General features: G+C 41.5%; 1 protein-coding gene across 2 annotated transcripts in view; it reads right to left on the reverse strand.

Annotated features, from left to right (window-relative positions):
* ZNF318 (zinc finger protein 318) overlaps window positions 1-14,461 on the reverse strand; it is a 27,549-nt gene continuing 13,088 nt past the window's right edge. For both annotated transcript variants that reach the window (XM_008515822.2, XM_070584652.1), the window contains exons 5-10: window positions 13,696-13,795; window positions 11,032-11,336; window positions 6,293-6,496; window positions 5,736-5,835; window positions 4,742-4,860; window positions 1-4,442 (exon numbers count right to left, since the gene is read on the reverse strand). In XM_008515822.2, the coding sequence (XP_008514044.2) occupies window positions 1,095-4,442; window positions 4,742-4,860; window positions 5,736-5,835; window positions 6,293-6,496; window positions 11,032-11,336; window positions 13,696-13,795 (4,176 nt within the window). In that variant the 3' untranslated portion in view covers window positions 1-1,094. The remainder of the gene's footprint in view (window positions 4,443-4,741; window positions 4,861-5,735; window positions 5,836-6,292; window positions 6,497-11,031; window positions 11,337-13,695; window positions 13,796-14,461) is intronic.

Consider the following 14,461-nt stretch of genomic DNA (forward strand, 5'->3'; position numbering starts at 1 on the left):
TGAGATTAATGCATTTATTCCAAGTAATTAACACATTAAAAATAAAGTTAAACTTGTCCAAGCCAACTCATTCTTTAATCTTTTGAACAAAATGTACAACCCAAAACATCACACTATAGTGGAAATAACTTGGGAAAGGGAGAGGTAGAGGAAGGAATACATATGGGTTGAGGAACAGAGAATCAGTCCAATCCCAAAACAAGTTTCAGGTCGTCTACCTCTTCTAAACAGAAACAGCTGCTAAACAATTTAACACAAAGTGTTACTGGATCACAATACAATGAACAAAGGCCATTTTGAAAATAAAAGTGACCCAAAAAACGTATCTGCTCCTGGCACTGAGCCATGAATAAGCCTTACCGATTTGTCGTCTTCCAAAAGTGAGCCTGCTACATTTTCTTCCATGTTTACTGAGGCCATTTCCAAACAGCTTTGTGGATTAGCAGAACCATCTCAAGCAAAGGCAACAGAATGAGGGAAGTATGGGGATTGACATGCCACGAGGAGGTAAACAGTAAACAAAAGAGCTACTCACGCTGCGTTTCAAACAATGTTAAGGCAGGCCCATCCAAATAGAAGCCTAAGAGACGAACAAGCCTTCCTTCATCAGTAGTTTTCCATTTCAGCAGGTTTTTTGGTGTCTCTCCCAGAGATCCAACAGCTGCCCAGGAAATTAGGTGGGAATACACACAGCAATTGGAGAAGTCAACTCTCCGTTTCCCTCCTCCCCCACATTCCAGAAATGGCAGAGTCAAAGCCAAAATACAATCAAAGCACACTATGTGGTGAGCCAGATAGACATCTGATTTTAATGACAAAGTAGGAGAAAATAAATTCGCAAAAAAAAAAAATTAACAGAAAATACTTTTTTACAGATATGTATAGAAGTTATGATTGATTTGTCTGGTATCTTAAGGAGAAAGAAAAAAAGGAAAGGAGGTAAATTTTTTAGCTTCCATGAACATTTACTGTAAGATGCTGACAGCATCTCTTGGTGTAGGTTCCAGACAAGATAGCCATTAGTCCTGGATCATCTGGGCACCTGATTTCTAGAAGCCAATTTGATTCATCCACAAGTAGCTCTGGATACATACTCAGTCTCGAACACCGGATCCTGTGTGGTCCTGGATAGCATCAACTGCAGCTTCCTGTGCAGATATTTCCTGAGGGACCACATTGCCTCCATTGACCTGCTCCCTTGTAGGGGACCCTGAAGCCAGAGATTTTACCAAATTCAGAGGGTTGTCAGTGTCCTCATCTACTTGAGGAATTACTACCTCTGTGGTGGATGCATTCGGTATTTCCAGCTGTAGTGGTCCCATCTCCAGGGAACTACACCCAGGAGGGTCACCTGGCTCAGGGAGAGGAGAACATAACTTTTCTTTTTGAACTCCTGATGTCCGTGTGACAAAATCAACAAGGTCTGGAAGGGAATGAGATGGCCCAAGGCCTGCAGGGTTAATTGTTTCCGATTCTGATCTGAGTGAATCTTGTTTCTCTAATGAAGTTTCTTCTACTTCCTCAGGCATCATTCCTCCTGCTAACAGGTCAAGGGCCTGGTGTGTTCCCTCTAGGGTCCCTAAACCAAGGTCAACATTTTCTATAGGAAGTCCACTTTTCAAAATGTTAGGAGTGACTCTCCCACTTCTGGGATTAGATGAGTTTTGTTCACCCTCTGCTCCAAAGTTAAGCACCAGGGTTTTGGGAGACTCTAATGGAAACTCAGAAAAGGACGTGACTGGTTCAAAGTCAGTGAGAGTGGAGGAATTACATCCTATAGGTGACAGAGAATTTTCTTCACATACTTTCTGAGACAGAGCAGTTGGGGATCTACGTGCTGGGTCTACCCGAGTATTGGAGAAGTCAATACCCATATCCCCTAGGGTCCCCAGGGCAGCCAGCTCTTCTACTTTTAAGTTGGTGACTTCAAAGTCTTCTAAGGCTTTGCTTTCTATCGTCACTGTTAATTCTGGATGGACATCTCTTGGCTCCAGGGCTTCTGCTTCTGTTTTCTCTGGGGTCTCACAGGTCTCTGGCTTCTTCTCGTTCTCATCCCAAATAGCCAGTTCACAGATCATTTTACCATGAAAGTCTTTTGATCTTTCTCTCTTGAGTTTGAGGCTTCTGTACCTAGAAGTTCTGGAAGCTGATTCTGGAGCTGAATTTTCTAGCCACTCTTCACTACCAGTTGAAACTCCTTGCTCCTGTGTACTATCTTTTAAACACATATCTGATCTGGCTGGGGACTGAAGAAGCAATTCGGAGGCAGAAACTTTCACAGGTGTATCTTGTGGGTTCTGGCATAAAGATGTAACTTCTGCTGGAAGTGAGCCTATTTTTGCCTTTGTGGACGAGAGAGCCGGTCCACTCAATTCGATCACTACTTTACTCTGAGTATCACTTCCGGTCATCAATTTCTTAGACTGTTCAGCCGTTTTGTCCGTCATTTGCAACTTGGGCTGTTCTACTTCTCCCTCCCATGTGTATCTGCTCCCATGGTTGAAATTAGAATCCTCTCTGCTACTAGGCCCAACGTTGATACCTGTTCCCTCTCCTATCATCCTCTCAGAGAGCTGTGCTCTCCTTTCTTTTAGTTCAGTGTTTGTCTCTATGTCACTTTCTCCACAATCCTTAGATTGGTGGTACTCTTGGCTTTCTTCAACCTGGTCACCAGTTTCTATAACATGAGTTTCGACCAACTTCTGAGATTCCATGGTATGACAATGTATATCTGACAGCTGTGGGGCTGGCTCTACACCTGGTGGCTCTGGCTCTCTCCCTGGTGGCCCTGGCTCTCCCAGGTCAAGCTCAATTTTTCCTTCTGAAGACATATCCCTATTAGCATCGCTCTGGAAGGAGCTAGAAGTCCATACAGCCAAAGTGTCTGTCTTTGGGGTAACGGCTTCATAAGGCCTGCTTTGGCACAACCTTGTCAGAGGCTGTAGGAAGCCATAGCTGCTGCCTCCGCTTTTTGAGTCTGTGTGTTCTACAACTGACCACTTCCCTAGAGACACCAGAGGTTTTGCAATGGGCTTTTCGGGGTTGCTGACTAAAGGAGCAGAGACCAAACTTCTATCTGGAGGCAACTCCTCTTGGGATGCACTGCTGTTCAAAGTAGAAGAGGTATCTGAACTTTCGACTCTAGAGAGGTTGCTATTTTCCCCGTTGGCCAATGGACCACCACTCAGCTTAGTCTCAGGGGCCCCCTTTCCACCACTACTGTAGAATATGTCATACAGGTCCTTAGCATTGGCTGTGGCTAAGCATGAATTTCGCTTTTCCAATTTTTTGGCTTGTTCACTGAACACGCTTGAGAGGGGAGGTGGTGGACGTACTAACACAGAGAAAAGGGTCTGGTCCCGGTCACTCTCACTCACCCCAGGAGCTGTCTCATCAGAAGGAATGGCAGCTGGCTGTGCTGAGGCCATGATGGCTACCGGCAACACTGGGTTCAAAATGTTAGGACCCAGGAAACCAGGGCTGAGAGCATGAGCAACAGTCAGGTTTGATTTCACTGGAGTCAAGATAGCATTTGCTTGACCAGGAGATGGGGCAGCTGGATGAGGAATAACTGGGGGTGGTGGAGGAGGTGGTGGAGGGGGTGGTGGAGGAGGGGGTAGCATTTGTTCAGGTATATGGGATGGCTCATTCTTTTCAGTCAGCACCATTTTTTCCTCTGGAGACCCTTTCAGAATCACCTCTTCCCCTCCAAATGCTTTGGAGATGATGTCGGGAGGTAAGAGGAGATCAGCTGAAGACTCTTTAACCACTGGCAGAGGCTTAGCAGTGGTTCCAGAGGACTTGATAGATAGAAAGGTGTTAAGAGGAGCTGGCTTGCTCACTGTGGCTGAACCTGACTTGCGGAGTACTGTGGATGGGATAGGCAGGTTGGGTCGGATCTTGGTCTGGGTTGAAGTTGTCACAACAGGCATCCATGGGCTAGTATGTGCAACCACAGTTTTCCCAGAGAGCTTGATTTTGATGGGCTTTGCCTTCCCAGCTTCAGCTCTGCCATCCTCTTTGTCCTTACTGCTTTCCACAATCTCTTCCTTGGGAATACTTGGGGCCACTGAACTTTTCTCCTCCTCTTTTTCTGGCTTCTTCCAGCTGAACTTCCCAAAAGAGGAAGATGCTGGTGATTCTTTCTTTACCTCTTCTTTTAATTGGAGCTTGATGCTAGCCTTCCTTTTATTTTCAGCCTTTTCAGGGGAGTTCCCACCCTCAGAGAGTTGGTCCTCTAATTCCTCAGAGGCCCTGTCATCCTCCTTTACTTCTTTCATAATCTTCGTCTTTTTTTCTTTCTTCTCTTCCTTTGGTTTCTCACTAAGTTTGCGCTTCAGCTCACTCTGCCGTCGCCGTTCTGTCTCTAGGACCACAGCCAAGCCAGCCTGGCGGTCCAGATTCCGCCGCTCCTCATACAATGGGTTTTCAACCACATATTTCTGGGAAGAGAAAAGATAAAGGCTCAACAACTGATCAAAATACTATAAGAGAGAAAATCTTGGCCCTGCCACTGTTAGAATTCATGTAGTAGAAAGTCCTAGAAGAGTCATCTTCCTCAAGGATATATCCTTCCTCAAGGATGTTAGTCAGCATCTCTCACTAGGACTGAGGAGAACTTCCTAGTGATTATATGGAATTTGAAGTGTTAATGACTTTTTCTGACTCTGAAGTTGCTCGACAAAGTCAAAAGGATTACTGTAGAAAGTGGGAAATTCCACAGGCTACTACTAAGACCAACCTTGTATTTCTCATTGTGCTGGTGACCCTTCACATGTTGCTCTCCAGAAATTGGATCCCCCAAAAATTCCTCACAGAGCTGGCAGTAATATCCAGTGATGGGAATCAGAAACTCAGAGCCTGGAAGAAGTAGAACAAAGTCAAGAAAATAAGTCATTTCCACCCAGAATGACAGCAACCAAAGGAAATCCCACTTCCCTTTTGCAGTAAAATGGTTAATGGTTTAGAGGACCTTACCCACTTTCAAGACAGAAGTAACATTTAGATGAATCCCAATGGTGTAATCTTCCCAACTTAAAGCTTGTACTTAGGACCTCTACGACTTCTACTTCTTGGGAACACTAACTGGTTGATTCAGGAGCTTCCTGTGCCAGACTAATTTTGGTTGCTGATTCTCCTCAAACTCCAACTAGCACTAAGCATCTCAGGAGATTTAAAAATTATACTCCCAAATAGTTAGCCCAGTACCATTTGTATGAGGATCTCTCATGGTAGTAATTACTTGGGACTCTTATCTTCTACAGACCTAAAGCATGTAGCAGCATTGGCTACTTACAAAGTAAGAAACTGAGAAGGTTAAAAACAAACTTTCTGCTTCTCAACTTACCTCCTAATAACAACTATTCAAAAATATTTTGTAGTTCTGAGTTGAAAGGCAGTTAAATTACTGTACCTCTTTACTGTTCCTTTTTTACCTGGATTTCAAATAAGTAAGATTTTGGTGCACAAGCCAGTGACAAAAAAAGTTGTATTTTAAAGTGGTATGTATATGTCTAACATCTGTTAGATTTTTGGCCATATGGGTAGAGATCATTCTTGTCTTGCAGATCTCTTTATTTCTTCAGGACCTAGTACACTGCTTTGCACACACAAGGCATTTTTACAGCTTTGTAAATGGGCAGTTATGTCTCACCCTATCCTGCACCTTAGTTCAGGGACACCTCTGTCTTGGCTGAATGTAAGGAAACCACAAAGGAGGCATGGAGGAAACCTACCTTTTGCAGGAACAGTTATCTTGTCAGTGCGCTTTAAAGCATCTTGCTTGGCTTCACTCTGGGTCTTTGAAGCCCAAGGTCTGTTGTAGGGATCCAGTGTCTATTTGCAAGAGGCAGAGGTGCTCACACAACAGCACTAAAAACTCAATGACCCACTTTTCTCTCTTTTTTCCCCCATACCTGGGGAAACCAGAAGCCCCCAGCTACCCACCCCCACCCACTCTGCCAACTGTTTAAAGGGAAATCACCTGTGGAAAAGGTAAACACATGTTAGAACAAGTACTAGCAATGGATAAAACGAAACAAATAATCAGGTACTCAAGGAATCAAGAGGCAGAAGCCTCACTTACACTTGTCATGGTGTTTAGTTACAGGCAGGTCCCCTGGACTGAGCCCTGGGGATGGTGTCTCCTTTGTTGGTATCTCTTGGCTCTTCAGATTGGGGCTCCTGCCCATATGAGAATGTTTCCTTTTCCAGCTTTGTAATGCAGACGTGGGTACAGAAGTTTGAGGGGAAAGAGGGCAAGAGTGAAAATAACAGAGGGCAGGATACCTACCTGTGTGTGTTTCTTATTGTGCATATGGGTGAAGAAGTCAAACATGGTCCCACAGATGGTGTTGCAGTCCTTGCACCAGTGATTGCCAGCATCATAATACTCATAGGCAGCAATGGGCTGATCAGATTGCTTAACAGCTGGCTGGGGGCTCTCGGCAGGCTTGGGGCTTTTAGTACGGGAATTCTCATTGTTTATCTTTGATTCCTAGAGGGGCAAAAACCTGCACTTAGAAGAAATTCAAGGCAGTCTAAATCTGTCTTCTCAGAAAAAGCAAGTAGCCTACTACAATAATAGAAATAGATCCACATGACCATACTTCCAGTGCGTAAAACTGCACAAACTGGGGAAAATCCCACGAGACATCTGTCTGCAAGGCTCAAACAGAACTAATTAGACTCCAGTGTTATTCCATCATGGAGAATAAATCATAATAGCAACATATTTACCCACAGTGTTATCCCATCATGGGGAATAAACCATAATAGCAATATATTTACTTATATATCCTAAGATAGCTAGAAGAATACTTAAGATTATAGAAATACTGGCTGCCTCTGGGGAGGAGAAGGAGAGAACAAGGATGGATAGGAGTCTTTTACTGTATATTGTATACTAATAGCTGTTGAATGTGTTACCTATGCAATTAAATATATTAGTTAAATTTAAAAATCATAATGATGGGGCTGGCCTGGTGGCGCAGCAGTTAAGTTCGCACGTTCTGCTTCAGCGGCCCAGGGTTCACTGGTTCGGATCCCAGGTGCGGACCTAGGCACCGCTTGTTGAGCCATGGTATGGCAGGTGTCTCACGTATGAAGTGGAGGAAGATGTGCATGGATGTTAGCTCAGGGCCAGTCTTCCTCAGCAAAAAGAGGAGGATTGGTGGCAGATGTTAGCTCAGGGCTAATCTTCCTCAAAAAAAAAATCATAATGACAACTAGGGAGGAAAGAAAAACCAAAATGGAAAAGATAATTGACAGGTTAAGCAAATGCAGAGAACAGATGATAGCAAACTCACTTATCACAGACCCATCCTGCTATGCGTAAGTGGAGAGCAGAGCTGGTGTTACACAGAGGTGAAGGAGACAATCATCTATGCGGGACGACTTAAAGGAATCTAGGTAAAATATTTCTACCTACCTAAAATACCACCATTAGAATTTAACACCTTCGAGTTGACATGAATCCTTTAAAACATATCAACTCCCCAACATTAAGTTATCAATAATAAATATTTTAATATGAATTCACCTGTCAGCAAGCTGGGAACAAGGTATGCAGGAAATGAGAATTTTGGCTAATGTTGGGGAGTGAGGCACAGAAAAAAGATAATTTTGAAACACAGAGAGGGTAAGTATGAATGAGGTTTTACAGCAGACAAGATCAGGGAACTGGACACCTGGAATATTGGGTGGTGAGGAGAGGAAGATAGGATGGAGAAAGGGAAACAATTAGGACTTCAAAGCTAAACTTTCCCTGCTAGAGTCCTATTCAAGAGTCACTAAAGAGACTATATCCAGCAGTAAGGCATGGGCATGTGCATACACTGCTGGTGAGTATTAACTGGTATTTCTGGAAGATAATTTAAAAACACATATTACATACCTCAAAATTCTTTATAGACTTTGACTCAGCAATTCCACTCCTTGACATTTATCCCAAGGAAATTATCATGTCAAACCACAGGTGATTTGATTGGTTAAATAAATTTTGGTATCCACACAACAACAACAAAATAAGATGTTAAAAATTACATTATAGGGGCTGGCCCCATGGCCAAGTGGTTAAAGCTCTGCATGCTTCACTTTGGCAGCCTGGGGTTGGTGGGTTTGGATCCCAGGCGTGGACCTACTCCACTCATCAGCCATGCTGTGGAGGCATCCCACATACAAAGTGGAGGAAGACTGGTACAGATGCTAGCTCAGGGCTAATCTTCCTCAAGCGAAAAAAAGGAGAGGAAGATTGGCAATGGATGTTAGCTCAGGGCAAATCTTCCCCACCAAAAAAAAATATATATATACACATATATATATATATACACATACTATAAAAGTATATTTATTGACATGGAAAGATGTTCATGATATACTGAGAAAAGTAACAAAATAGATTTGAATAATCAATAAAGATATGTAAATAGGCTTAGAATGTCAAATGTCACCTTATCCAAAAGACTTGCCCTAACCTATATCCCCTACCCTGTTTTCTTTTTTTAGGCACTTGTCATTACATAACCTGCACTTCACTGTCTATCTTCTCCTATTTCATAAGAATAAGGATTTATCTATATAGTTCCCTGCTGTACTTCCTACATTTAGAATGGTGCCTGGCACTTTCTTGGAGATCAATCTTTATTAAATGAATTAATGAACAGAAGAAGAGTATTTGGAATAATATACACCAAAGTATTAAGAATAGTTGTCTCTAGGTGTATGGAATTGTGTGTATATTTATTTTTATGAAATGAATAGGAGGAGAAAGAAAACCTCAAACCAACTATGCATTTTAAAGAGAGGCAAAAAAAGAAGAAATACCAAGGACAGGCAGGAAAGAGAGGTTGCAGACACAACATTCCTTACTGCTGAAATGAAAACAGAATTGCAACATATCCATGTTAGCTTCAGAGAACATGAAGACTTGCTGAAATCAAGATGATGGATTATCATGGGGGTGGTGCATAAATGGAATGCCAAACAATATATAAAGTCAACTACAAAGGGCCAGAACCTTCAAGCTCTTCTTGCATCTAAGGCTCTGAACTCAATGACTCTGGTATAATAAAAGAATAGTCCTACCTGGTTGAGAAGGAGAACTCTCCCAGAAAGAAATGGAAAAATTAGAGCTTGGCTGATAGAGAATACTATGTACTAGACATACTGGATGCCGTGGGAAAAACAAAGATAAATAAGTTATACTTGTCTATTCTCAAAAAGTTCTCACTTAGTGGAAGAGACGGCATGAGACAGACAATCTTAATCATGTTTTAAATAAGACAGAATGAAATAAATCTTATAAAGAAACAAAGTAACATATTATGGGAGTGCTAAAGAAGGGTTGACTAAATCTGGGTGGAATTCAGGAATTCTTTGTGCAAGAGGTGGTATTCAAGTTGGCCCTTAGTGGATGAGTAGGATTGGGAGAAAGATTATTCCAGGCTAAGAGGATTATTAGTGCAAAATTAGAAAGACAAAATAGCATACTGCATACATGGAACAGTACCAACATTATGAGGTGGTAGGAGTGTAAGCTGTAGTGTAATATTTCTTGAGCACTACTCACTGTGGGCCAGGCACTGAGCTATGTAGTGGGGACTATATTGAAGAATGAGACAGATATGGTCCCTGATCCCTTGAACCTTAAAATCTAGTTAGAGGAACATATGTAATTATATAATTATAACTGTCATAAATGCTAAGAAGGAAAATTATAAGGTATTATCAGAGTGTATATCAGGCAATTTAACGGTTTGGAAATAAGGAAGGAAGTCAGGGAAATAATTTAAGCTGTGATCTGAAGGATGAATATGAGTTAGTTAGAAGAAGGGATAAGGAAAGAATGGGTTTTGCATGATAATGAGAGGAAAGAGAAGATGCAAAGACATTAGAGGGGATGATACATTTGAGGAATGAAAAGGCCAGTAATGAAATTATAATATATAGTATAGAGGCATGAACGGAGGCTGAAGAGGTAGGCAAGGGAGTTTGGGGGATCACTGGCTGTATGTTGAGAAAGGATTAAGAGTGCAGCAGTACAAGTAAGAACTGAAGGTGGCTTGAACTTGAAAGGCAGTGGAGATGGTGAGACGGATGGAGCTGAGATTTACTTCAGAGGGAGAAGTGGCAGACTTTGTAACTGATTTGGTATGGAGCAGTCGGGAGAGGGAAGCACCAAGAATGCTTTTCAGGTTATTGGTGTGAAAACTGTCGGACAGTGGTGTCATTAATTGAGATGGGTAACACTGGAGGAAGAAAATGTTAGAGGGAGGTTGAGCATAATCTTTAGTTTTTAGTTTCGGATATATTGATTTTGAGGTGTCTATGAGACAATGAAGTGGAAATGGTGAGTAGTCTTTGGACACTCAGGTTTGGACCTCAGAAGAATCACCAGAGCTAAAACATAAAACTGGAAGTTGTCAGCATGGAATATCAGCATAGAACTGGATAAAAAGACCTAGGGAGAAAGCAGAATTCTGCAGAACTGGGTGAGGACTGAACTCTGAAGAACTAAAATATTTCAAGATCAGGTACAAGAGAACAGGCAGCAAAGGAGGTGAAGCAGCAGCAACCAGCATTCTAGGAGGAAAGGAAGTGTGAGAGAAGCCAAGGGAAGAAAGCCTTTTTAGGAGACAGTGGTTCCCTCTATCAAATTCTGATCTGAGAACTGAAATGTACTCACTGACTGTACAACATGGTGACTTTGTTGCTAAGTATGAACCCACAATATGGTACATACGAGTTATAAGAAGATTAGAAGCCAGACTGGAGTGGGTTAAGGAGTAAATGCTAGAACAAGAACATGGAGAGCCCTGAATGCTGAAGATCTGGAATTCTACTTTGGGCAATGGGGAACTGCTAAAATTCTGAAGAAGAGTACTATGATCTGATCTATGCTTTACAAAAATAACTCTAACAAGAGTAAGAACAAGTTGGAAAAGGAAGCTAAGAAAATGGTTAGTTAAAAAGTTTCTCTAGCAGTCCATGGAAATAGAAGAAATAATAGAAATGGAAAAGTTGAGTTGTTACCTTGCTGTTGGAAGAGGAGTTTGAGGAGGATGACACTTTTTCTGGGCTCTTAGATTTTTCTGCTTTCCCAGGCTTCTCTGTAGCCTCTTTACTGTCATTTGAAGACTTCTGAGATTTATCTAAAACGTTAATTCCCAAGATCTGAGCGACTTTGTCCAGTTCAGATTGCTTCTTTTCTGCTTCTTCTGCTTCTTGTCGAAGTTCTGCCATGTCCTTCACAATGTTATCCTGAAGCCGACTCACCTCCACCAGGAGTGGGTCTTTGTGGCCATCCTTCTCCCTTCGTTTCTTGCGCAGCATTTCCCCTGAGTAGTTAAATGTCAACAGAAAGAAACCCAAGGAAAGTAAGTTAAGACAAGCCAATTTTCAGTCATAAGCAGTAATCTCTCAAGACTTTATGGTCACAAAATCTTAATCCCAAAAAACTTTCTAAAAGCAAGTGAAACTCTCCTTCCACCTGGGCTGGTTTAAGTGAAGCTCCTATGGAGGTAAAGGATGAGTGATGACATTATCTCTTATGCAGGGGTTATTAGCTAAGGGTCTACGGACAGGCTTCAGGGGCTCCATGAATCCCCAAAATGGTATATACAAGTTTGTGTACATGTGTCCTCCAAAAAGATTAATAAATGTTGTAACTATGAATTCAGTAGCTGTCTCTTCAGAGAACCAAAGAATTATTCAGAGGGCAAAAAAAATTCAATCACATATTTGACTTTATCTGATTTAAGGACCCTTCATCAACGCCTATGCTGAGTTTCAGGTTTTTTACCTCAGTCTCACCTAGTGTTATCTCCTAAGCTGCAGGTCCTCAAGAATTAATCCTCACAGGATTAATAACTAAGTTTCTCATCCCTAAACAGACCAAACCCAAACAGAAGAAATTATATCTTCTCCCACACTATTCTTCCATGCTATCTCCATGCTGTAGCGTTTAGAAGCCTTGTTATGTTCTTTCCTCAGTGTGTATATGAATAACTAAAAGCACAGATGAACAGATGGAATCAAAAGAGGCATCATGGGGGGCAGGCCCAGGGGTGCGGCAGTTAAGTTCACCCATTCCGCTTCTCGGTGGCCCGGGGTTTGCCGGTTCAGATCCCGGGTGTAGACATGGCACTGCTTTGGCAAAAGCCATGCTGTGGTAGGTGTCCCACGTATAAAGTAGAGGAAGATGGGCATGAATGTTAGCTCAGGGCCAGTATTCCTCAGCAAAAAGAGGAGGATTAGCAGTAGTTAGCTCAGGGCTAATCTTCCTCAAAAAATAAATAAATAAATAAGAGGGCCAGGCCTGTGACCGAGTGGTTAAGTTCTTGTGCTCCACTTTGGCGGCCGAGGGTTCGGATCCTGGATGTGGACATGGCACTGCTCATTAGGCGATGTTGAGGCGGTGTCCCACATGCCACAACTAGAAGGACCCACAACTAAAATATACAAATATGTACTGGGGGGATTGGTGGAGAAAAAAAAAGGCATGGAAAAAAAAGAGGCATCATGGAACATCTTTTTGTACCGAAAAGTAAGGAAGTACTCAAAAAATGATGGGGATATATCAAAAGGACACAGGAGTCTACTTAAAGGGGCTCCCACTGGCCAAATCTGGGGCACTGAGCATGAAAATAAACAATGATAGTAAAACATCCATGAGTTCACACTAATAAAAATGGATAAATACATGGAGAAGGAGAGGTGGGTGGGAAGCTCTTCCTTACTAGAAAGTCAACTAATAAAGTTAGAAGCAATGATGAAATTAGAAAACCTCTATTTAAAAACCACCATAATAACTGATGCAGGCAAGAATAATCAATGAATACTAAAACTAGTGTGAAAGTTTGAGGAGTCACTGAATATTTACATAGTCTCAAGGTATTTCCCCTATAAGATACTTACTAATTAAAAAGGGTAAAAGAGAAACTTTACAGTGGAAAAACCCAGCAGACACCACCTTAACCAAATGATCAAAGTTGACATCACCAGTAATGGGACAAATCAACACCTGATATGAACTCAGCATCACTTCTGTGATGTTCCTGCCAAAAATGCATAACCTGAATTTAATCATAAGGAAACATCATACAAATCAAAATGAAAGGATATACTACAAAATATGTGACTTCTCTTCTAAAATGTCAATGTGATGAAATACATTCAGAAACTGTTACAGATTAAAAGAGACTAAAAGAACAGGACAACTCGGTGCAATGCATAATCTTGCATTTTCTTTTGCTTTAGGACATTGGGACAACTGGTAAAACACGAATAAGACTGGTAGACTAGTATTACATTACTGTCAATTTCCTAATTTTGATAAATCTACTATGGTTATGCAAGTGAATTCTTTGTTGTTAGAAGATACACACTGAAGTACCTAGCAGTAAAGGAGCATCATATCTACAACTTACTCTCAGAGAGTTCCGGAAAAATTATACACATACACAGGAATTGAGATAGGAAAAAAGGATAGAGTAAATATACTGAAATGCTAATACTTGTGGAAAATATCTGAGAATTCTTTACACTATTACTATAATTCTTCTGTAAGTCTGTCAAAAAAACTTAAAAAGTGAGGTTTCAGGTCACAGAACTGGTGTGCGAGTCCCCAGAGCTGTCCATTTGGGTCTCCTACTCAAGTTACTACAAAAGGCAGTCACGCAAAGGAGTGTCTGATACCTTGTTGTTTATGAAGCCGCTCCAACTCGGTCCTGAGATAGTACATCTTCTTCTGGCGAGCTTCTCGGTCACTCTTTAGTTTTTCCATCTCTTCAATAACCTACAAAGTACAAAATGGTAAGAGAGTCCCTCAGCCTCCAGCATCCTCCCTTTTCTATTGCCCTCATGCTAGATAATATCTGCATGTAAGGATTCAAATGCCTGCACACAGAGGCTTTGACTTTATAGTGAAGGTGATATTTCATTCCAATCCAAGTTCCAGAACAGAATTATCTTTTTCAGAGCTACATTGCCCAGAAAGCATTATTTTTATGCAGGAAGCATTATACTATTAACGTTAACCTAAAACTACTGACATCAACTATTAGGTAGTGGTTCTGAGCCCAAAGGGAACCACCAAGAAGGGAACTAACACATGTTATGGGTGAGGCACTGTGTTAGTTACATTACATATATCATCTTTAATCCTCATGACATTATCTGTTTTACAGTAAGAAAACTGAGGCTGTGAAAGATAAAGTAAAGTATTCAAGGTCATACAGTATGAGGATTTAAAACCCAGGTATGTATGCCCTAAAGCTCATGATCTTTCAACTGCATTACAACCTAATGGAAAACACAAATATGGCCTGTCTATAATGGGCTAGTGTGAAAAACCTGTGTATTATCAGCCCTGACTTAAGTGCTAGGTTCTTAAAAGGAAAGGGAAAGTTATTAGCTTTTAACCCCCATAATCACTACAGGAAAAGGATCCAAAACTCACTGG

This window comes from Equus przewalskii, chromosome 19, assembly GCF_037783145.1.
Source record: "Equus przewalskii isolate Varuska chromosome 19, EquPr2, whole genome shotgun sequence".
NCBI classification, from domain to species: domain Eukaryota; kingdom Metazoa; phylum Chordata; class Mammalia; order Perissodactyla; family Equidae; genus Equus; species Equus przewalskii.